This window comes from Columba livia, chromosome 2 (genome assembly GCF_036013475.1).
Source record: "Columba livia isolate bColLiv1 breed racing homer chromosome 2, bColLiv1.pat.W.v2, whole genome shotgun sequence".
Taxonomy (NCBI): Eukaryota; Metazoa; Chordata; class Aves; order Columbiformes; family Columbidae; genus Columba; species Columba livia.
The window spans coordinates 29716808-29739094 of record NC_088603.1 but is presented as its reverse complement, the minus strand read 5'-3'; the positions used below and the strand labels follow the sequence as shown (position 1 = coordinate 29739094).

Sequence of the window (22287 nt, the reverse complement as noted above, 5' to 3'; positions counted from 1 at the left end):
TTTTAAAAAAAAAAACAACTGATAAAACCTACCCTTTACCAATGAAAGAATGGCTAGGAAAACTACTGGATTTAAATTAGATTGAAAACAAAACACTACACCATACACTTCCCCCAATATAATCTAACAAACAAACAAAAAACCTCAAAAGAAGAGAAATCTGTCCAAGAACTACTAACTTAGCTTAATAAAAGCAAAGCATTTGTGAAGTCGGGACTACTAGATGTTTGCTGCACATGCATTCATGCATGTAGACTCTTTATTAATTTTCCAAAAATAACTTTTTCTTGTTGCAAAGTTTTTTGAAGGAATCAAGAAACACTGAAGAATTCAAGTATACATTATTAACACATTCTAGTGATTTTGTACATGTAATGCTTGCTTACTTCTGCACAGCTCACATACATAATTTGTAAAGTTCTTGATTTGTCCTCCAAATCTATGATCCAAACAAAGGATATAAATTTAACAAACAGGCATCATGATACTTCTAATGTTTGTAAAAGCAGTTACTGTGGCAAAAGCAAAAATAATTGTACTATTTCTATGAAAGAGGCAGAAAGGTGATGCTTGTTTGTTTGTTTGTTTGTTTTAGATTAAAAGTTTGAAAAGAGGATGTGACATAGTATCACTCCTTGAAAAGAGAAAATCGAGGTCTCGCTAATCCATAAATAGCATATTATGACATGGTCGAGTGTGCCACCTAGAGGTCATGTGTTTAGTATACCTAAAAACTAACACTTCACCTGCAAGTTTTGCACAGCATATTTGATTTTGGAGTTACGGAATAGAACTGCCAGATTTTGAGGAATGAAGTATATTGCAACATTTTTTTTCCCCCCAAATTGCTCATGTTTAGGATATATTTTGCACCTTCCCTGACTAGGCTCCCTAGCACTGATACAATAAAAATAATAGACCATTACTGAGTGTGGTGAGGAGTGCTCAGTGTTCTGCAGCACAGCCTAAAAGAGCCTGTACAGCTTATTCCAGCCTGAACTTCTCAAAAATCTAATAAAATTATTGTAGGTTCCATCTCAAGAGAATCTTTATAATATACTTGAATATGTAGTAAAATGCATATGCAGGAAAGTCAGGCTACCACAAAATGCAGAGTTAGAAGGCTTGGCACATGAGTTTATGTCAAGGAATAAAGAGAACAAAATCTTTCATGAGTTGTTTTGAAAAGCTGTGAATAAGTCACAGAGTTCGTAAAACATCTTCCGTAGATCTAGAAGACTGGATTGAAACTTCTCGAAAAATTTCTGGCTTAACCAAACTGTGAAATTGAAGGTGGATGAAAGTCACACTGGACACACTTCTTCGTTGAGTATTGATGACACTAGAAACAAATGTGCTGTATATATGTTGTATTCTCTGCACACTCTGACTTCACTATATGTGGAAGGACAACACAATAATATCATCCTGAAACTCTTATTCACAGCTTTTCAAAACAGAGAAGAGTGCTAGCATGGGACTGCCTGCTAGCAGAGGAATACTAGCAAGGTGATTCTGTTTGGCAGGCAGCTTTTCATACCCAGTGGCTAAGAAATTTGCATCTGTTCTCATTTCTCTTTCCACTAAGTAAAAGATAGTGCATGTTTGGTTTGTGATTCTCTGTTTAATGCTAGGAAGCATGGGCAAATAGTTCTAATGTTTCAGGGCTAACTCTACCTCATTTTCATAAAGGTCTTTGAGGTTAGTAGTATTTTTTGCTAGAAAACAAAAAAGGTGCTAACTTGTCTGTCACTAGTGCAAGCAGTTTACAGACTCCACATAGCTGCTGTGCCTCAAATAAATAACTGTATCTGAATAAAAGTCTACTGAGACTTATATGTTTGTGCTCCAAGGTACAACACTGTCAATCTTCTATTAGTGATACAGACACTAATGTCGATTGTAGTTTATTTCTATGGTTTGTCTAGAGGTTTCTTCTCAGAAGTACTTAAACATTTATTTGGGAGTGTCTAAGCTGAAAACAAATGATAAATTATGATCATTAGGTACGTATTAGAAGGTGAGTTGCCAGCGTGCGCTGGAAATTGTGGTTGCCCTGTTAAGTGGAATGGACGTCCTGTGTTCACTGCAGCAAATAGAAAGAGGTTAAGAGCATATTGGATACACTGGGGCAGGTCTCCCAGTAAGGCGTGCTGGCAGCAGCTGAAACTTGTAATCAGGATATGTTGCCTCTTGTGTCCAAAGTCCAACTGGTGCAGTTAGGTTGGTGTGGGTGTCTCTGTCTGCAGGCATCAGCCTACTCCTTGGGTCACAGTTTCACAGGACTTTCCCTACCCTGATTAATAGAAAATGTGTGTATGCACTGCAGAAGTGATCTAGTGTTTACCAAACCAGCTATATAATATATATGTATAAAAATAAATACATTTGCTTAATAAATATTCCCTCCATTCTGTCTCTGTGACATATTTCTGAGCAGTTTTAAATGCATCATAGCTTCTTACAAAAAAAAAAGAAAAAAGAAAAAAGAAAAAAGAAAAAAGAAAAAAGAAAAAAGATTGAAATTATTCATTCATAGTTGATTAAGTTTTGATTTTATATTTTCTTTTTATGGTACAACCATAGAAAAAGTATGAGATTATGTTATTTTAATAATCTCTATTTAAAGAAGTTTTTAAAGTGTGTGGTCCTATAGTTGCATAAATGTAAGTAAATATTTGAGTGTTTGTGTCTGTGTGCTCACCCTCTCATATTGCTTTCTTCTGCTGTCAAAAACTACTTTGATTCGATGTGCCAACTACATGGATGATCTGTTCCCTGATGATGTTTCCAGATGATCTGAGTCACGTACAAAATAGTTTCAGATGCTTTTGTTATACATTCATAAAAATTCTAGGTAAAATCTGCTGTGTTTAATAACTCTAAAATGGGTGCCTTTTTCCCTGTTTATTCCATAAACTTGATTTTTCCCCTGATGCATAGCTCAAGCTAAAAAGCCAACATTATACTTTGAATTTTTAAAAGGAATGTATAAGTTAGATATGTTTCATTTTAATTATGCAAGTCAATAAATCTTTTACCACAGATATTCTGATCATCTTAAAACTTTTTTAAGCCTTTAAATTCTTAGTCTTATTTTTCATAAATTATGAAGCTGGCATTATTTTTAGTAGGTCAAATATTCTCAAGTCCCTCTATGTAGCATGTAAAATAATGTTCATGTGACTAACTTAACCCAAATTTTTCCTGTGAAATTGCTATAATTCTATAAACACAGAGGAGATTTTGATTTAAAACAATATTCTGCCCAGTTCAACAAAGCAAAGACTGAAGGGGTTTCCATGATTCCTAAAATGAATAGAGCGTGATGTAGCAGAAGTAAATAAAATGTATTTCCGTGAGTGCTTTAGCTGAGGGTACAAATTCTGCATGAGGATGCTATAAATTTGTTAAGATCATGGCTTTCTATGTATCTCTTATCAACCTATAATCTCCTGATTGTTGCCTGTTTTTCAACAGCTGAGGAACAGTAATCCACACTTGCTTATCTCTCTTAATCACAGCCTCACAGTGCTAGAGCTCCCTGAGCCTTTAATTCCCTCTTAGAGGCGTAACAGAGCGGAAAGTAAACAAAGACGAATTTGCAACCTTCAACATTGCTAATTTGCTCTGATGTCAGAATATTTAAACAGGCAAGGACTTGGGAATTATTTGATCACGGCTGATTTTAATCTAATGCATGTGAAAAGGCTGAGTCTGGGAAGGTTGTGCAAAATGACAGGCGTCCCAAGAGAGGTTGACTGAAGGTTTCTTCTTTAACAACAATAGCTCCATCATTTTCAAACTCTGGGCCCTGTGTTCTTACTGTGTATTTTTGTAGCTGTTTGTATTTTTTATGAAACTTTTTGAATATGAAAGCAGTTCTCCTGAGAATTCCTCATTTGTTTCCCAATTTATAGGTGTCCGAAACCTGATCTTTAGGATTGTTATTTTATCTGCTCACTGGGTAGTGAGTGGGAGAGACAAAGATCCCTATTTAAAAAGCTTTGTCTCTACGTTTTTGTATCATCATGACAGCCTAATGTATCCTGAATACTTTCATATGTAAAACTCAGTGTATGTTTTAAAAATGAGTGATAGCTTGATCTTCAAATTATTTTAAATTACGCAGTTGACATTTATGCATGTATACATGTGTACATACTTGCTGGCTAGGAAAGGATGTTATCTTGCATTATATATTACATGCACACTTCATCTACCACAGAGGTGATGTGCTTACACATACGTACACATTATCATACCCATATATTCTTCTGTCCTCACAGCAGAGAGCTATATGTTATTTCCTGAAACAGATTGGATGAATATGCAAAGCAAGTTAGTGTTTTGCTGTTGTTTTTGTTTTCTGCATTTTCTTCCATTTCCCTTGTTAGTTGTCTATTTAATGCATGTGTAATCACTTATTTTTTGTTGTTTACAAAATGGTTAATGCAGCATATGTATTATTGTAAGAACAAATGTCTTATGCTCTCTTAATCAATATATATGATTCTGTTTATATCTGTTCTGGTTGTGTGACTTGTGTTTCTGAAGCATGTCTGATGATGATTTCTTCTTTTCTTCTATGTATGTATCATTTGGGATATTCCAGAGAGAGACGTGTCTGGGAAGGCAGGCTTTTGCAGTCACTCTCTGCATCGAGATTACAGCACTGGGCTATTTGTGTTTCTCCTCATCTCTGTTTCTCTGTCTCTCACTCTCTCCAGCTGGTGTAAATGACTGCTGCTGCCTCCCAGAGCAAGATAACCTGCTCAGTCAGCTGGAGCCCCCTGCGGACAGCTGTCTCGCTTTTAGCTGATGGAAAACTGCTACTAACCACTGAATGGAAGAGCGTGGAGCAGCAATCATACTAGCAGCAGCAGCCGCTGCTGCAGCAAGAGCGAGCGAGGACTCTATTGTTCCCTGGTGTTAAACAGTTTTTCCTCTTCAACTGCCATGCACAATAGTGGGAGAGAGGTTTCCAGTCCCCTTCTCCCGATGAAGAAATTCTGAAGAAGGAAATATTGTTTGAAGAAGGTTTCGAGGTCTTGCTGCGGGTTTTGGAGGCGGCAGCAGGTTGCTGGAGGCATGGGGTTGAGCGAGGGGAGCGCTGCTTTCTGCCGTGGTCCAGGGGTTTCTGCCGTGTCAGCCCAGTGCGTGGGAGTTCTAGTGCTTCTGCTGCTGGGAATCCGGGACGCTCTTGCACAGAGTGAATTCCAAACTTCATCGGTGTATTTGTGGAAGACCGGTAAGTAAGGACGCTATGTTAGAGCAAGAACAGTGTATTTATTTTTTGTTGTAAGTAATAACCTTTTGGTGTGCTTTGTGTATGTGAAGAAAGTTAAATATAAATTACTAATGTTTACTTGCAGGATTATAGGAAAAAAATAGGTCAACTTCCAGGATTCCACTAGCCAAGCAAATATGGTAATTAAAAAAAAGACAAATGTGGTACTGTTACTGGGATCTCTTATGTATTTTCTGTGTCTTCTGAGGCTTTTCATTTTGTTTAGAAGCTGTGTGTTGTATGTAAATAGCAAAGGTCAGGACATTAGTGCCTGTCCACAATGGGAAGGAACATGTGTTACAGTTTGGCTCAGCAATGTTAACAGTGCTCTAAAAATATTGGTATTTCACAAAGAAAGATGTAATTCAGCATGTCTAATCTTTGTGCTCTGTGCTGACATGTAATATATTCAGCATGGTAATTGATGAGGAGTTGGGTTTGTTAAATGTAGGTTTGTTACATGGTATATAGGACACGTGAAAGCTAATGATGGATTAGGTGAAATAATCCAAGTGATGCCAGATCTCATAACCAAAGAGCCAAAGGCAATAGGCTATGTGGCTTCAGCACTGAACTAGATAGATAATTTTCTCTACTTTGAGACTAATGAGTTACGTGTCTGTTTTGAAGATTGCATAGTCAAAACACTGTTACAATCTTAACTTTGTGTTAAAAATCAGCGGGGAATTTTCCAGTATCTATTAATACATGACATCAATTCAGAGCTTTAGCAGTGATAAATACGTGCATTTTGGTTGTCTAATGTAGTTTTAGTGCCTATGTCAGTAAAATCAAAGTCTTCTTTAGGAAATTTAAAGATTTCAAGCCAGTAAATGTTTCACATTTGCTTCAGCAGTTGGCTTTCTTTCCTGTACATTGCAAGAAATAAAACAATCCAAAAGTAGTAGATTAGTTTAAAAAATTCTCTTCTATTAAAGGATAATATAGTAGTAAGCAAGAGTGCAAATTAATCATTTGTCTGAAAAACAACTTTGAGAAGAGAGTCTCTTTCCTCGATGGAGGGTCCCAACCTTCTGCAACAGAAGCAGATCAATTTACAATTACAGTGATATCCTGAATTTTTTAAGAGGCTCCATCTATCCAGCAACTCAGGGAGAAGATTAAAAGGAAATTAATTTAAACAAGACGACAAGCTTTTCAATAATGCTAGAAAGAGAAATCTGAAGAAGGAAAAATCCTTTGCAACTTTCACTTCTGACTGAAAGATGGGTTGCACAATGACAGTGACCCCTTTTTTTTCTATTAAACCATTGACAAATTCAAAACATAGTTATAGTTCTATTACATTTTTGTAAATGTTCAGCACACAATTTGAAAGAAATAAAATACATGCACAGGTTTATGCAAAAGCACAGTAAAAATGTAGCATTTTCATAAAGCATTTTATATTTACTCTAAGTTGCTGAGCATCAGTAGAATAAACTTTCAAGCATTTTGTTATGTCTCTGTTTAACAGACTGTATTTAAAAATGTTGAAATAGTAACATAGGTTGAGAATAACAACAGTGGTAGTTAACTAATATTTAGGAACATGCGCTGTCATTTGTTGTGGACTTACTGCCACTTACTTTGCATATAGTACACGTGCTCTGAAGTCAGTCAGTTAAACCAGATAGAAGGAAACTGGGTGGCTTTTGTTTTCTCCCTCTTTTCTCCCTTTGTGGCAAAGACCACTCTTAGGGACCTTTTGTTTAGAACAGATATGAGCTAATTACATTGCCTGATTAAGAGCTAGTTCTTCCCTTCAGCTTTTCTTCCATGACCTCTCTCCTCTGCTTTGCCTGCAATAAGGGCTAGTATAAGCACATTCACTGTACAGTATTTAATATAATAACATAAATGATTCAAAGATAACGTGATGAAAAAAAATTCTGTCTCTCTTTTCAAACAATTAATGGCAAGACTAAGTGAATAAGGTAATGCATCTGTGTTTGTCTTCCAGTTGAATCTTCACACGCCTTTTCTTAGCTGTTTGAGTTTTACTATTTTCCTCCTTCTTTTTGTGGGAGGTTCTAGAAAGTGAACTGGGAAAATAGCTGGTCAGTGATCTGAAGGGATATCTACTATGGGGTGCATGAAGTTCAGCTAAAGTATCAGAGGGAATAATAAAACTGAACAGTAGTGAGCTCATTCAACTCAGATGGTATTTTACTTTTCCTTCTGTGAAGGAAACAGGTCAGAGCAATGTGTGGCTTATACTTTGTCTAGGAAATCAGCTTGATTATGTGCCTTTTGGGACCTGTTATGTCCATCTTTTGAGAAACATACTATTTTTGTATTAAATTTAGTCTGACATCAGCTTTTTAAAGTGCTCTTCATGACTTGCATGTGTCTGATTTTTATTTCTAAAGATTCTTGAAATAATGTCTTGGTGTATGCTACTCCGTGTCTTATATAGTGGTTTACTGCATTTCATTTTCTTAAGGATGCCCTTGACAATAACCTGCAGGTGATACGATGTTTGAGTTGAGTTGTTCTTTCTCCTATAAAACAACAATTGTGATATTTGTTGTTTTGGGAGGAGGGGTGGGAGAGTTCTAATTCAAATTTCAGCTGTTTACTTCTAACCCACTAAAACCTCTTAGGGGCCATGGCTTTTCCTGTCTACTGCCATCTTCCTGTCTACTATCATAAATATCTGAGGTTTGCAATACTCAGGTTAACCTTTTGGGGGTTTAATTATCTTTGATTCAGCATGAACAATGTTGTGGACAACCTGCTTTGGGCAGGGAGATTGGAGTAAATGATTTCCAGGAGTGTCCTTCTAATGTCCACCTTCCTGTGATATGAATACTGTCACTATGTCATTTCTACTTCAACTGAAACTTCATTGAAGTTTTGGCTTTAATAGCTTTTTTGCTCTCTTGTGCGAATGGGTATTTGCTGTTGCATATATATGCTGCAGTCCTGGTGTGTATAATGGACCTTCAGTGTTTGGAATGGCATGAGATGAACGTCATTGATCATAGTTACTGGTCTTTAAACTAGGTTTCTCACCAAACATTTTCATTCCAAACCATGCAGACTGATGTGCATATTTTTTTTCTTCAGACACAAATACACAGCTGGTTCATTTTGTGTGGTGACTGGAAAAGCTATCTGGTTTTCTAAATGTGAATTAAATCAAAGTCTCCATCTCTGGCTCTTCACAGCAAAGTGATGAGACAGCTAGATTCTCAGAGCTGAGTCACAGTGTCTGTCTGCTTGATGATTTGACATGGAAAACAGCAGTTTTTAGGAACTCATAGAACAGAAGTTGTGGTGTTAGGAGCTGGTGATTCCCCTGATGTGAGGTGGACACGCACTGGCAAGCATTGGACTTTTGAAGTTGAAAGAATGTTTGAATTACCTGTTTTGTTCATCAGTAATTGCCCTTCTCCCAGTCTACTGATTTCATTGGCAATGAATAGTTGTTTGGACCAGGTTCTACACTTCTACACTGAACTTGTGTGAGTTCCTGAAATGTTTCATATTCCACCTTAACTATTACAATGCCTTCTTGAATTGTTTCTGTATATACCAAAAAAAAAAAAGTCACAATTCATTAAAAACTGCTTGTGTGATAACTTTCGTTAAATGCTATTGTTCAATTTATTTTAAAGTGAAATTTTCATAGTCAAGAACAGCTTATAATCTTGCTTATGCTGCCCACCGTAGGCTAAGATTTTGATGTATTTGTAAGTTTTGCAGTAAACAGTATGAGGACTGCTGATTCTTAAAGACTGCTATGTGGTTATTGCTCTTCCTAAGCAAGTTGAAGAGTATTTTTCTCGGTCTGTCATTTCATGATGCAGGCCATGTGTATACCAGTTCTGTACACAGCTGACTAAGCATAGGCATTACTTGCCACATCAGAACTCTCCTTCTTTCTACCCTGTGCTTGACTTGTTTTTGTTAAATCAACCAACACAGTGATCTGTGATGTGCTGTCACTGTTGGGTGTAATGCCTACCTACAGTTACTAATATAATTACAGAAGAGCTGCGCAAAATCAGCAAGGTTCAGTCGCACTGTAAAACTGCTGCTTCTGACAGTTCGAAGTAGTGCATGTTACACTCCTGAAGTGGAAGATGCAACATTGGATTGATCTCTCTGGAACAAAAAAAGTTATAAGAAAAAAATCTGGGAGGCAGTGCTTTTACCATCGTTATCTGTTTTGAAGACTATTGACCAGGTCTCAGATAGAGAGAGAAGTTCTTGATAAGAACTTCAGTCTTGAAACCCTGCTGATCTTTACCCTCTTGGTTTCCCACTTACCCACAAAGCAGAACAAACACAGTGTCTGTAACATTGTGCATCCTTGTCAGGTTTTACAGTTTTACATGTTCCAAGGCCTAACTGTATTTTAAAAAGAGTTTGGTGCCACAAGTAGAATTGGAGACAGGAGAATTTCCAACACTTTGTCTGAAATTCCTCATCTAACACCTTTGGTGGCTAACAAACAAAATCACTGAATAAAACATCCTTATATTTTTTTTCCCTATGTATGTCCCGAGAACTGTCCTTATTTTTGCAGGACTGAGTGTTCATATCTCATATTAATGCCCAAGGGAGGCAGAAGTTCTTCCTGGGACCAGTGGTCCAGCAGGCATTTCAAAATGTGCCTAAATAAGCACTGACAGGAATGATCACAAGGGAAGAAGGAGAGAGAAAAAGTACCTAACAAGACCCCTGATTAAAGCATTTACCTTTCAAGGTTTGTGTCAGCTTGTTTGTTGAAGCTGTTCCATCATATAGCAGAAAATTCCACCCCCACACCTGTTTCTTTTTTCTTTTTTCTTTTTCATTTTTTTTTTCTTAAAACCAGAGTAAAGAATTTCTGCAGTAATTGCAACTTGAGGCTGGAGACAGATAAGCCTGTGTCAGTAAATAGAAAACTCCCGATTTTAAAGAGATTATGAAGAAGTGATCTGAAGAGGCGGATTACATGTGAAAACCTAGGGAAAACTCTAAATGAGAAAAGATGGTTTAACGCCTGACGCCTGACTGACAGGGAAGGGAATTCATATGTGGTGATGAAAGGGTACAATGAGGACCTCTTCAAAGGGAAATAGAGCCCTACTTATGGCATGGTGAACTTGAGCTGGTACCTATGCATCCTTGATGGGGGATAGCTCAAGATTTTTAAACTGCCGATGTAAAGTGTTTTTTCAGGATTCATCTTTTTCATTCTCAGGCCTTTAGTTACAGAATAAGATAAAAGGAATATTAGTAAAAGCTGTATTTACTCAGCTTTTCAAATAATAAAAACTATTCAAGCAAAATGTGATAAAGATGCTTTACTGTTACCTCATTGATTTTAAAACATAAACAATCCTCCAGGACTGAATGTGGTTAAGTGTTGGTTGCATACACCCTGTATAAATTCATATTAATTAAAGTTAGAATTTACCGCTTCTATTGCATTCTGTAATGTGCGTCTAAGCAACCACACTGTTGACTGTCTCCCAGTTAAATCTGACTTTTATACAGTCAAATAGGCATTGTCAATCTAAGACTCAAATAAGAAAATATTCGTTTTCGTATAGGCATGTTCATCACTCTTGCTCCTTGCCCTCATTTTTAAAATATCCTTTCAGATTTTTTTATTCAACAGAAATTGAATAAGGCAAATATTGAGTCTTTGATGAATGGAAAGAGTTTTTAGTGCATCCTGGCAACAAAACATTTGGCAGAGATATAGAAAATGGTTGCTTTAAGGGAACTATTTATACATGCTTTTTAGTAATGTCCTTATTTAACAAAATCAAAGTAAATATTTAAATGTTTGGAGAAAAATGTGCTGCTGAAATTTTTTTTCTTATGCAATTACTTTTCCATATCTGAAATAGGAAAACAGGAAAAAGTATGACTGATATGAAAAGCCTCTAGTTAAGATGAACAAGTAACGTACTCTGGGGTAGTGGTTGACTTCACTGGGAGGATGGCATTTTGAAGCTGTCAGAAAAGTGGAAAATGGTGGTTGATCATGTTGTGCTGGTAGCTGTGAATGTCTGGATCGTTTTTAGCAAGTGCCCTGAAGTGCTTATGCTAATTGGATCAGCTGAGTCCCCCAGTTTTTAGGGCTGCTGGAATAAGATAATACCTCAAAAGCTATGGGTTGTTTTTTTTTCTGTAGGCTGGCTGTTCCTGTGTTGGATCAATTCAGTTTATTAATATCTTATAGACCAGAGTTTAACTTTACGGTTCCCAAATCCACTTGATATTGATGTCTTCTTTTATTGTGTTCATCCACTCAGCTGTTCAGATGCCAGAAGCATGTGTCTTTTAACACAGTAACTCCAGGTTTGATAGAAAGCCCAATTCCCATGTTATCAAGCCTGGTATTCTCAAATACAAGTAGTAATCTATATTTTGAGGTAATATTTGCTGTGGTGTAGATTAAATTTCACGTTAGTCTACATATTGTAGTTTATAATTTCTGGGGTTTATGACACTACATATATTTATTCTGTTTATTAACGGTCCTTTGCTGCATTCATAACTTTCTTCATTCCTCTGTGATCTGTTTTCTGTCCACAAACAGGCCTCTCTGTGTAATGGGCCTGGGAGACCCTTTTGTGGATGTATGTCCAGTCAGAAACCCTTGTTTCTGTTTCTTAGACTGGCGAAGCTGGAAAAAAAGTAATGAGGCCCTTAAGAGGGTAAAGATGTTTAAATTCAGACTGACAGGAGCTGAAGATCTGGTGGTTTGGTGTGGTACCTCAGAGGAGGCAAAGGGCTGTCAGAGCCTACAGTTGGACATATCAGTAGCATTGACTTGGACTTCTATTTATGGTTTTCTTCTTTCTTTTAAAGTCTGTTTCTGCCTACTGAGGCAGTAAAAATATACAAAGTTACTAAAATAATGGAAGAATAAGATGAGAGAAACTTACCTAGAAACCCTAAAAAAAGTCACGTTATTTGGTGAAAGTTTTCCTAAATGATCACAATTAAAGTAACCATATTGAATATTAAATCTCAGTCAAACATAAGTTAATGTAAGCAGTTTTGCTACAACTAACACAAATTAATCTTCCCTAGAAATCCTGTTATTTACCACTTTCCTATGAATGGTGTACAGTGCTAAACATACCAGTGTCTGGGATTTCACACAAAATCCAACAGACATTTATTGTAGCGATCAGCATGTTCTCAGCATTAATTAGCACTGGTGCAACTGACATTTCTGGAAGTTGTCAGTAGACCACAATAGCTGTTTTTTTGAATTAATTTTCTGTATTTTGTGAACACTGTCAAGATTGTTTTGGTGTTTTTATGTCTCTGGATTAGAGCAGGAAAATCTGGTGTATTTGCATGAATTCAGGGAAGGAGTGGCATTAAATGCATCCCTTGCTGACTGACCAAAGCTGGGGTTTCTTGTGTGATCCCTAGTGAATGGTATTGCTGGCAACACAGCAAGCTTTCAAATGTCCGAATACTGGTAAGTTTTCTGTAGGTATTTTGAGTGAGAGAGAGAGAGATAATAAGTAACTGTTTCATGTTGACTCTTTATATTGCATAAAGTGAGTTTGGGTATATTGATTGGAAATGGTTTCTGATGTAATGTGACATACTTAAATGTTTTAAAGACTGATGACATCTGCTAGTCTGATGATAAATTTCTTAATGAGATATGTTATTACCATCTACCTCTTGTATCATGCAAAATGAAATGTTTATATTAGTGAACAATAATATAAGTCTCCCTTTGTGTGCTGGGGAATCGCTATTTTACCACTAAGCCATTAGAGAAATAAAGAATAGAACAGAGAGAGATTGTTTTATAATGACTTGTGTTTGTACAGTGCCTAGCACAATTGAATTCTTTTCAATTGCTGCTGTTCCTATGTACCACAGCTTTATACTAAATGACATAATTAAGACTTGTTAAAGATGTTGTTTACAAAGATATGATGGTAAATTATTAACATTCTAAAAGAACATTCAAATAATTTCAAGTACCAAAAGTAGTTCAAATAGCTGGTATCAAGATGCCATACTAGAGGATAACAGAGGAGAAAATTATTCTAATACAAAAACAGGGTTGTGAAAAACCTTGGAAGCAGGATTGTCTATAAAATACCTCCAAAATGTGTTGTTGGACGAAAATGTTTTCAGTAGTAAGAGGAATGGTTTTAAATGTTACTTAGTATTTTCACATTCACACATTTGGCAGTCATCCCTTCTTATGTTTGCATGTAGCAAAACTCTTGTTATGAATTTTATGCTAATGTGCTTGATTATCCTAAAAGATTATTTGTGTTATGTAAAATTTTGCTTGCTTTGCAGTTTTCTACTGACTTGTTGAATCAAGTGTACATTGTGATGAATTTTGTCCCATTTTATTGTTTTACTTGATTTGCTTATGATTTTTGGTCAAAATAATGCCCAGATTGGAGAAAGAGGGTAAAAGCCATTACAGTAACAGTAAGACTGCTATTGATACATCTTGCAACAGGGAACATAAATGAAATCTTACTTTTTAAACAAACAAAGGAGGAAAAAAACCCCAATATTATAAGCAAGTAAAGATGCTGGATCTTGAATCCAATCTCAGTTCTGTGTGTTGTTTACAAATGATGACATTGGGAATCTGCTGCTTCTTCTGTCAAGTGACATTTGTGTGAGTATAGCTTTCTGTAGGTCTCTGTGAAAAAAACAAACAGAAGAACCTTTGAGACGTGTGATTTTTGATATAGTTACCATACAGTTCCCGAGAAACCAACACTTTGGCACACTTGCCATATGCAAGCAAAAATGGATGTAATGCAGGGGATTAGGACATTTGGGAAACAGGAAGAAAGAAGTTAAAATGAGTACAGAATACAAACATGAAAAGCATGGGGCAAGAAACAGCAGCTATTTTCTGTTGAAAACAAATATTTCTAATAGATTGTTTGACTGCTGTATTCAGAGAACCAAGAGAAGGTTGCAGTTACTGTATGAAAAGATTTAGAATTTTTTTAACTAGTGTGAATTTTCTAATGCATCTGTCTAGAAGCTATTTTTGTGGAACATTTCCAAAAATACATTTATGTGTATGTGCATGCTTGCATATATGATATATATGATGGTCTGAAAAGATTACTGAACGACACTATATGGATCCAATGGCACTACCTTACAATACCTATAACAGTAGGTTACCTATGTCTTTACTGTCTGACTAAAACAGTAGCACAGCTTGAATTTGTGGTTGTGTTGAATAATAGAAGTGGTTTGTTTATATATACTGCTAACTTCAAGAAATTCCAGATTTGCTGATGATTAGCTTGTTATTTTTAAGAGGCATACTTTGAAGGCTGTCATTGAAACCATTTTTTTTTTTTTTGTAACCCTACATGAAATTCACAGTCAGCATTGCTTTTTAGATGACAACATTGGAAAGAGTAACTCATTCCAGTAAGACACATTTGGTGCCATGCAGAAGACAATGAAAGGAAGAGAGTGATAAAGCGACTGAGCATGAAAAGATTTGTAGTCTTTAACATGACATGGTTGAATGAATTGTGGCTCTCCATATTTCAAGTTGATATATGAATGTCAACACCTTGGGAATAGTTTAGGTATCCAAACCACGAAACTAGGAAATTCATGTTATTTTCTATACTGTACTTCCATGTCATTGTAGGAAGCTGCAGGAGGAGTGTGGGCTGTGCTGCACAAAAGTGCGTTCTCTGAAACTCTGCAAAGTGCATACCATGACAAATTTGTATAGGTAATTTACATGTTTGCTAGTGATAATTATTTCATTTTTCTACCCTCTGTGTTTATTATGCTTTAAAATATTTTTGGAATAAATCAAGATTATGAGTATAGGTACTGATTGTAATTGAGTTTTGGTTCTTTCATCATAGTACAATGTTAAGATATTTTATCAGCTGTACTACCAAGTACATGTGATAGAAGTAGCTCTAAATTTATGATTTTGTTGTATGGGTATAGGAGAACTTGGTTTTTGAGATACAATCATTGTTATCTTTTTCTTATCCTAACTCTGCAATAAGTTATTTTTATTTCTCTGAGGATATTATGTAGGAAATGCCTTCCCTTGAAAATAACTGGATTTGCTAAGTTTGAGTGCTTCATAGTTTCTCCTAAAGAACATACAGCTTAGATTTTTCTCTTAAAACAGAAGTAATACCATTTAGGGATCAAGGTCCAAAACCTAAAATTGAGTAATAAATATTTTACCTTTCAAATGCAGAAGTAGGTTTTCCAAAATAGGTACTTTTTTTGAAGCTTCACATATAAAGGAAGATTGCTGATCGGAAAAGAAGTAACAGTTCAGAGTACCAAAAACTACTGCCATGCAAAGGGAAAAAAGTCTCTCAAAATGCCGAAATCTGTTGCTAATATAATGTCTCATTTAAGAAAAAGAATATAGGTGTGTTCATATCAATGAGGAAATCTTTCATATTATTATTAGACTTGAAACAGATGAAACAGTGAACTTGTGTCTCTGAGAGTAAATTACATATTGTTACTGTTCATATATAGATGCTAGTTTGGGTGTAAGCCATTGTACGAAAGATGATGGTAGATAATTTGCTTCTAAAGTAGCTTATGTATCTCTTACAAAGATTGTATGTACATCTTGTGAACTAGTAACCTTACTGGTTTAGTAAATTAAAAGTAATCTTCAATATATGGCCATACCTTTATAAATATATTGTTTTCTCAGCAAGTGAAACACTATTATCCAGGAAGTTTATTATTATTATTATACTGTGAGCAGAATCCAGTCAGTACATAATCCCCTGAGATCAATGAGTAGCAGTACTAGAGGCAGGCATTCATTAACAAAATATGGATTTAAGGAGGACTTGAGATGAAAAAAAGGTGCAACTTAATTAAAGATAAAATATTAAAAGGAAGAGCAAAAAATGAGTTTTCAGTCTTGTGATGCCTGTATTAGTTGCTAATGCGATTCAGTGTTGCAATTTCTTTTCCATTTAAGACAGACATTCATCACCTTTTATGTAAATGTTACTAGAGAGAGTTATTTTGAAAAGACAAAATATACTAAGAAGTCATAAAACAAAGACACCCTGCTTTCTGTATAATGAATCAGATAATGTACTGCCTTTTTGTTAAATTTTTTATTGTTGAAAGCACATGTCATTGGCTAAGGTTTACAAAATTTTCAGTGTTATTGAAGCAGTTTAAGCTAGATAGGGAAAACAGATTAATGAATAGCACATCTGGAAAAAAAAATATATATTTACTTTTTTGTTTTATCACTTCACCTATGTCTGGAGTTAACAGACAGAGAATTCATGTAATTTGCTGCATTAGGTTATAAAGAAAGATTCCATTTGAAGTAGTAGTGTTGCTTTTGGTTTTGAATTTTTAAAGTAAAGATGAAGGCTCCCTGAAGATAGAAACTCATTAGGAAAGCCAAGGGCTTTGTGGAAAATACATTCTGTTCTGGGTGGTTTTTTGTTCCCCACTTTGTATGTCTCAGAGCACACTGCAGCTTCTAATGAAAAAATAATGCAGTTCATTAATCTGGAAAAACTTCTGAAAGTAGCTACATTCTCACAGTATTCTGGGAATTAGTTTGAACATAATTGGTTGCATGTCAATATTAAAAAGCATTCTAATGAAAAAGGAAATGCTCAAACGATGATAGTTTGCTGCTTCTGATGAAAAATTTAATGAGGCTGAATAATTACCCCTTCTCTCTTCTTTCTTCCCAATCTGGATGTCTTTCCCAAGCTCTGCTTTACATTTATTGTAAATATTTTAAGGAGTAGAATTTCTATCACTGTAATTGAAAGACTATGCTATTATCTGCATGTTGCACTATTTTATAGCTAGCTTGCCTTTTTCTGTAATCCCTTTTCCCTTCATGACTAGATTACTGAAGAAGAGTATTTTTCAATTTTCATGCCCCTCAGCTATCGCTTAGCTGAACTGCATGTAGTGAACTCTAATCTTTCTTGATAAATCAACCTGTTAGTGTTCTAACAAGGAGCACAGTATCTGCCATTTACATAACGGTTACTCTAGTTCAGGGGTGTCAAACTCATTTTCAGTGGGGCCACATCAGCCTCGTGGTTGTCTTCAAAGGGCCAAGTGCAATTTTAGGACTGTTTACATGTAGGAGTAGTTACAAAGTTACATCTGGCTCTTTGAAGGCAACCATGAGGCTGACGTGGCCCACAGTGAAAATGAGTTTGACATGCCTGCTCTAGTTTGTTTAATGTGACTTTTATCTTCTAACTTCAAGTTGAGAACTACTTCCTTCTGAAATGTGATCATTACCCAAATACATATACTTGCTAGTTACTGACTTGACTGTTAATCACTTTATTTAATAAAGTTATGAAGCACATGGAAATCACAATTTTTCATGGGGAATGCATTTTAAGGAAAAAAACCCAAACCAAACAAACAACCCAAAACAACCAAACCAACATAGACACACAAACAAAAAAGCCACAAAACTACATTTTTCAAGTGAAGAGCCTTTTCTTCTTATAACTGAGTTGCCATAGAGTCATATAGTATAAATTGGATATGATATGCACTGTTTTCTTGAATGTTTTGAATACTCGGAGCAGTACAGATAGATGAAAAATGGATTTTTTTTTTCGTTTTGCCTTTTTTTTTTCCTAGAGATGGTAGTTTATAGGTCCACGTCCAAGTTTCTCATATGACTTGTATTAGAGCTTCCAAAACCTATCCCTTTCTATCTCAGCAAGCTAATGAATGCTGTACGAGATATTTGCCCCCGCAACCTGGGTCTGTATTAGCTGCCTGTTCAATAACTGCTCAGTATTCTAGAGAAGAGATGTGTGCGCTTGTTGCCATAAGCCCCTACCTGCAGCAAGAAATAATGGTTCACCTTTTTGTGATGTTGTTTTAATGCGCTTCCAAAGGGAAAAGTAAGAGACACAGTCAGTCTTTCTTGTGCTGTCTAGAATTTTTATCAAGGATGAATTGAAACTGGAAGACAAAGCCTGAACCATTTTGCTGCTTTTGTTAATAATATCCTAGATCTGTAAGTTACAAACCCTGAATATCAGCCACACCATGATGGCAATGCAAAACTTGATTTTCATATTCAGCTGCGCTCCGTAGAGACATTTGGTGCTTCAGAAGACATTTGTTGCTGTTTCTTTAGAGCCTATGGCCTTGGAGATGACCTTGAGTGCCAGATTAGGAAATTGATAAAGCTGTAAGTAGTTTGCTGTGCTTTACTTCCCAGGCTACAATCTACTGTGTCATATGCAATGCTCATGATATCATCAAATATGTGACATTAAGAGATCACAACTTTTTCCTCACTTCATAAGAAGGCGAGAAACTTTTAGTCTAAGTTTAATAATCAAAATACAATACATATCTATGCAATCCCTTAACAGGAATTTTTGCCTTTTTCCTAATTACATTTGATTTAATAATCTGTGAGTTTTACCTTTTTATTGTGGTTGAGAGGCAAATTTGAATCTTTCTATTATAACAGGATATTTAGTGCAAATGTATTCTCTCTCTATACAGGTCAGAACAACAGTGTATTTCTGTGGGATTTTCCTGTTGATAAAACAAAATTTCTGGGTCCAACCTTATATGCATTTAGCTCCTGTGACTTTAATATTGTGACTCAAGGTAACACTTCAACAAATGCTCAACATCTATTCTTGAACATAAGAATCAGGAGGTAGACAAACCAGCAGTATTTTTCCCCAACATAATTTTTAAATGTTTACAGAGAAGAGATTTAACTAGTATTTTTAAATTTTAACTAAAAAAAATGAAGGCTTGACATTAAAAGCATATGAATGCAGCTTCCTGTTTATTGGGTGAAAAGGGGGGAATATTTTCTCTGAGAAGTTCCTAGGTGTTTCTTTTTACCATTCTAATTTATATTTTATGCTAAAAATTAATCTTTCAACTTTAACATGCATTTTATTACTTTCTTCCTAAAACTATTAAGCTTTATGCAGCTCAGTACACTAAGATTTCCTTTGATATATCAGTTAAACTTTTAATAGAGATCACAATGATGGGGCTTTTCTGATCATGGAAGCATCCTTAAACTTTTGTTCCTTCTTGTGTCGTAGGCATTACACTTAGCTGCAAGAGCAGCATGTAGAACAGCTTTCCAAAAGCTCATGAACTTTCACTTTCTTTTAATTTTTTTTCAATGAATTTGCCTTAATTGCCTTCATTGATATAATGTCCATTCAAACAAATTGCCCACTGCTGATTGTCTTGTGTTTAACTAGCCACATTAAAATCTGCTTTCAAAAGAAACATAAAATGTATGTGTATCTTAATCTTATTTCCTTTTCACAAGATTCTTAGGTATTAGGTAGATTAGCCTTTTTGCTTTAGTTAAGGAGTAGTGCCTAATCCCTTAAATTAAAATGACTGGGAATCAGAAGATGAAATGGAGCTAGGTGACACTTTGTTTCTTCTTGTTTTTGTTGAATTTTTGGAAAAGGTTAATCCTTTATCCTTCAGAAATAAGGGTGTCTGTTAGAATTTATTCTGAGCATAATGCCAATGGAGTTTTAACAAGCAGATTTGGTAAACGTGTGGATACGTGAGTTTTGGATAAACATAGGTTGTTTTTCAGTTGCAATGAAGGGTGCATTCTTTGGGTGACAGTTGGGGAAATTTTAACGTAGATTTTTGTTAGTTACTATACATTTGTAGTTGATGGTTGAAGACTTTATTTAGGAATTGTTTTGTTCTATGTGCCCAACCCATTTCTGTCTCCTTTTTGCATCTACTGAAACCAATATCTTCTTTGGAGCCGAAGTAATGAAAAATTATACTTATATGGTTCTTGCCACCTCTGAGGTCTTTTAATTATGTGGAAAAAATAATTTTAAATTCCAATGCAGTAGAAGCAAAAAGGAATTTACTACTTGTGATTGCAAAGAAATCTCTGAGATTTAAATTTTTGAAGTATAGTACCTGTCATTTTGAAATCCAGCAGATGTGTACCCTTGACCTGGCGGTTGGTGCCAATTTTGTATTTGAACAAGCTTTTCATTGCTATTCCATTCTCAAAGCATAGAATATCAAGTGTTTAAAAACAACTGGTCTCAAGAAAAGTTTCAAACCAATAATATATTGTTTTAAAACCTACTTAATGGAAAAGCTTTCAAACAAACTTACTCATGGTAGCTGCAATTCAGTATGATTCCAAGCTTTTCCTGTTTTTCTCTGTCTTGATAATATTGCATCAATCTTCAGTGATGGTAAAGATAAAGAAATTGCTTCTGGCAGTGTAAAAGCAAAGCCCATTTTAATTTTAAAGGTCATGCATGTGCAATGCCTTTTGATGAATTAGTAATCATGTGTTTTGTTTGTTTAAAAAAATAATTTTTATTAGTCTTTGTTTTGCTTAATTTTTAAGATGCTTTTATTTTTTCCAATTTAGTATTCTTATGTTCCTTTTCAGTGCAATATGGGAAGCTAAACATTCATTCTACTGCAGGGATAGACATTATAGCAATACATGAAATGAATGTATGCCCATTTTTTCAGCTGTAAGACTCCCTGCAGTTTCAGTGCCATCCATCCATTCACAGTAGCTAACAAGACGTTTTTGTAGTCTGTTTACAAACAAGAAACTGGATAAGGCATCTTGGAATGCAATTTCTTTTCAGACCAGTGCAATTAAGAATTTCTTAGTTTGCAGATTATTAGAATCTATTATTACTGATGTGCTTGTAAGAATACGTTTCACCAGCATGGCCTGGTGCTTCTGTGTTTTGGAATATTCTTAAATAGGTTGTGGTGATTAAAGTATAAATAGCTTCTTGGAAATACCTATACCATTATAGTGATGCTATAGAATTTAATGTAGTTTTCATTGCTGAAAGATCTTTGCTGTTTGTTTCTCAGTGTCAGGATTTCTGACATCCTAACAGATTATTGCAACTTAGCAGATGGCCTTAGACTCGATCTTTAATCAGTAAATTCAAACTGGAGGTTTGGAGTTTATCCACGTCATTCTCAGCTATGGACTAATAGGAGGACAGATGGATTCACCCTGGCCAGTGAGTTGCTATACAGAGTGCTCTTTGGAGCAGTAAATATTGCTGTGAAATACAGCTAGCACCAATGTAATTTTGGAGTGTTTTGCTTCTGTTCTGATGTCATTTAAAATCCTCATTTATGAAAAAGGCATTTTTTTTCCACTTGTTATGAAATCCCTTTACAATTTTCAAGGGAAGCTCAACTAATTTCTAGTTAACCTTATGTAAGAAAAGGTGAGGACTTAAGAGCTAATAAGGAAACAAATCTTATTTTGCTTTAAATATATTAAATAAGGCAATCCTTTAATGTGGGTTTTCAACTTAGTTGCCTATAATGTAGTATTTTTATTGCTTGTAGATAACTATATTTAGGAACATTTGAAACTGTCTAAAAATACATTATTGAAAAATATTGACAGTGTCACAAAATTATGTTTTAAAAATAATGTGTATATATATGCTAAGTTCTTATCTGCAAAGGAGATTTGCTGGGGTTTTCTTTTTTTATTTCTTTTCTTTTTTTTTTTTTTTTGAGATGTATGTTAAAGCTGTCAATACAGTGGTTGGCTATAAGTGAAACCCATAGTACTATTAATACTGCTTTATCAGCATATTGTTTTCATACAATATGTTCTCCTTGTGTCAGAGTATTCTGCCATTAATTCAGTGGACTTGGTGACAGTTTTTTCTCAGAAATATAGTTATGTATTTATAGAGATCATGATTTTATATCTCTGTCAGACAGAGATAGCATCTTTTCTTAAAGTGTAGCGTAACATTCCTTCCTGCCAGTTTTTAAAAGTTTGCATTTTGTGCTTTGTTAGAAACAAAGTTTCTAGGTAACAGAGAAAAATGAACATTTTGCTGATTAAACCTGTTTGGGTTTTTTTTAGTGTTTCCTTTTTAATACCATGATGCTTTCAAATATGAGCCTTAAATTCATCAGAATAGATTTTTAGTGTAAATTGGAAGGGAAAAAAAGTCAGTTAT

The 22287-nt window shown here is 35.2% G+C and overlaps 1 protein-coding gene across 4 annotated transcripts in view; it reads left to right on the top strand.

The window, feature by feature from the left end:
* THSD7A (thrombospondin type 1 domain containing 7A) overlaps positions 1–22287 on the top strand; it is a 282459-nt gene that overhangs the window by 75697 nt on the left and 184475 nt on the right. For all 4 annotated transcript variants that reach the window (XM_065051176.1, XM_065051177.1, XM_065051174.1 and 1 more), the window contains one exon: positions 4731–5251. In XM_065051176.1, coding sequence (XP_064907248.1) covers positions 5092–5251 — 160 coding nt within the window. In that variant the 5' untranslated portion in view covers positions 4731–5091. The remainder of the gene's footprint in view (positions 1–4730; positions 5252–22287) is intronic.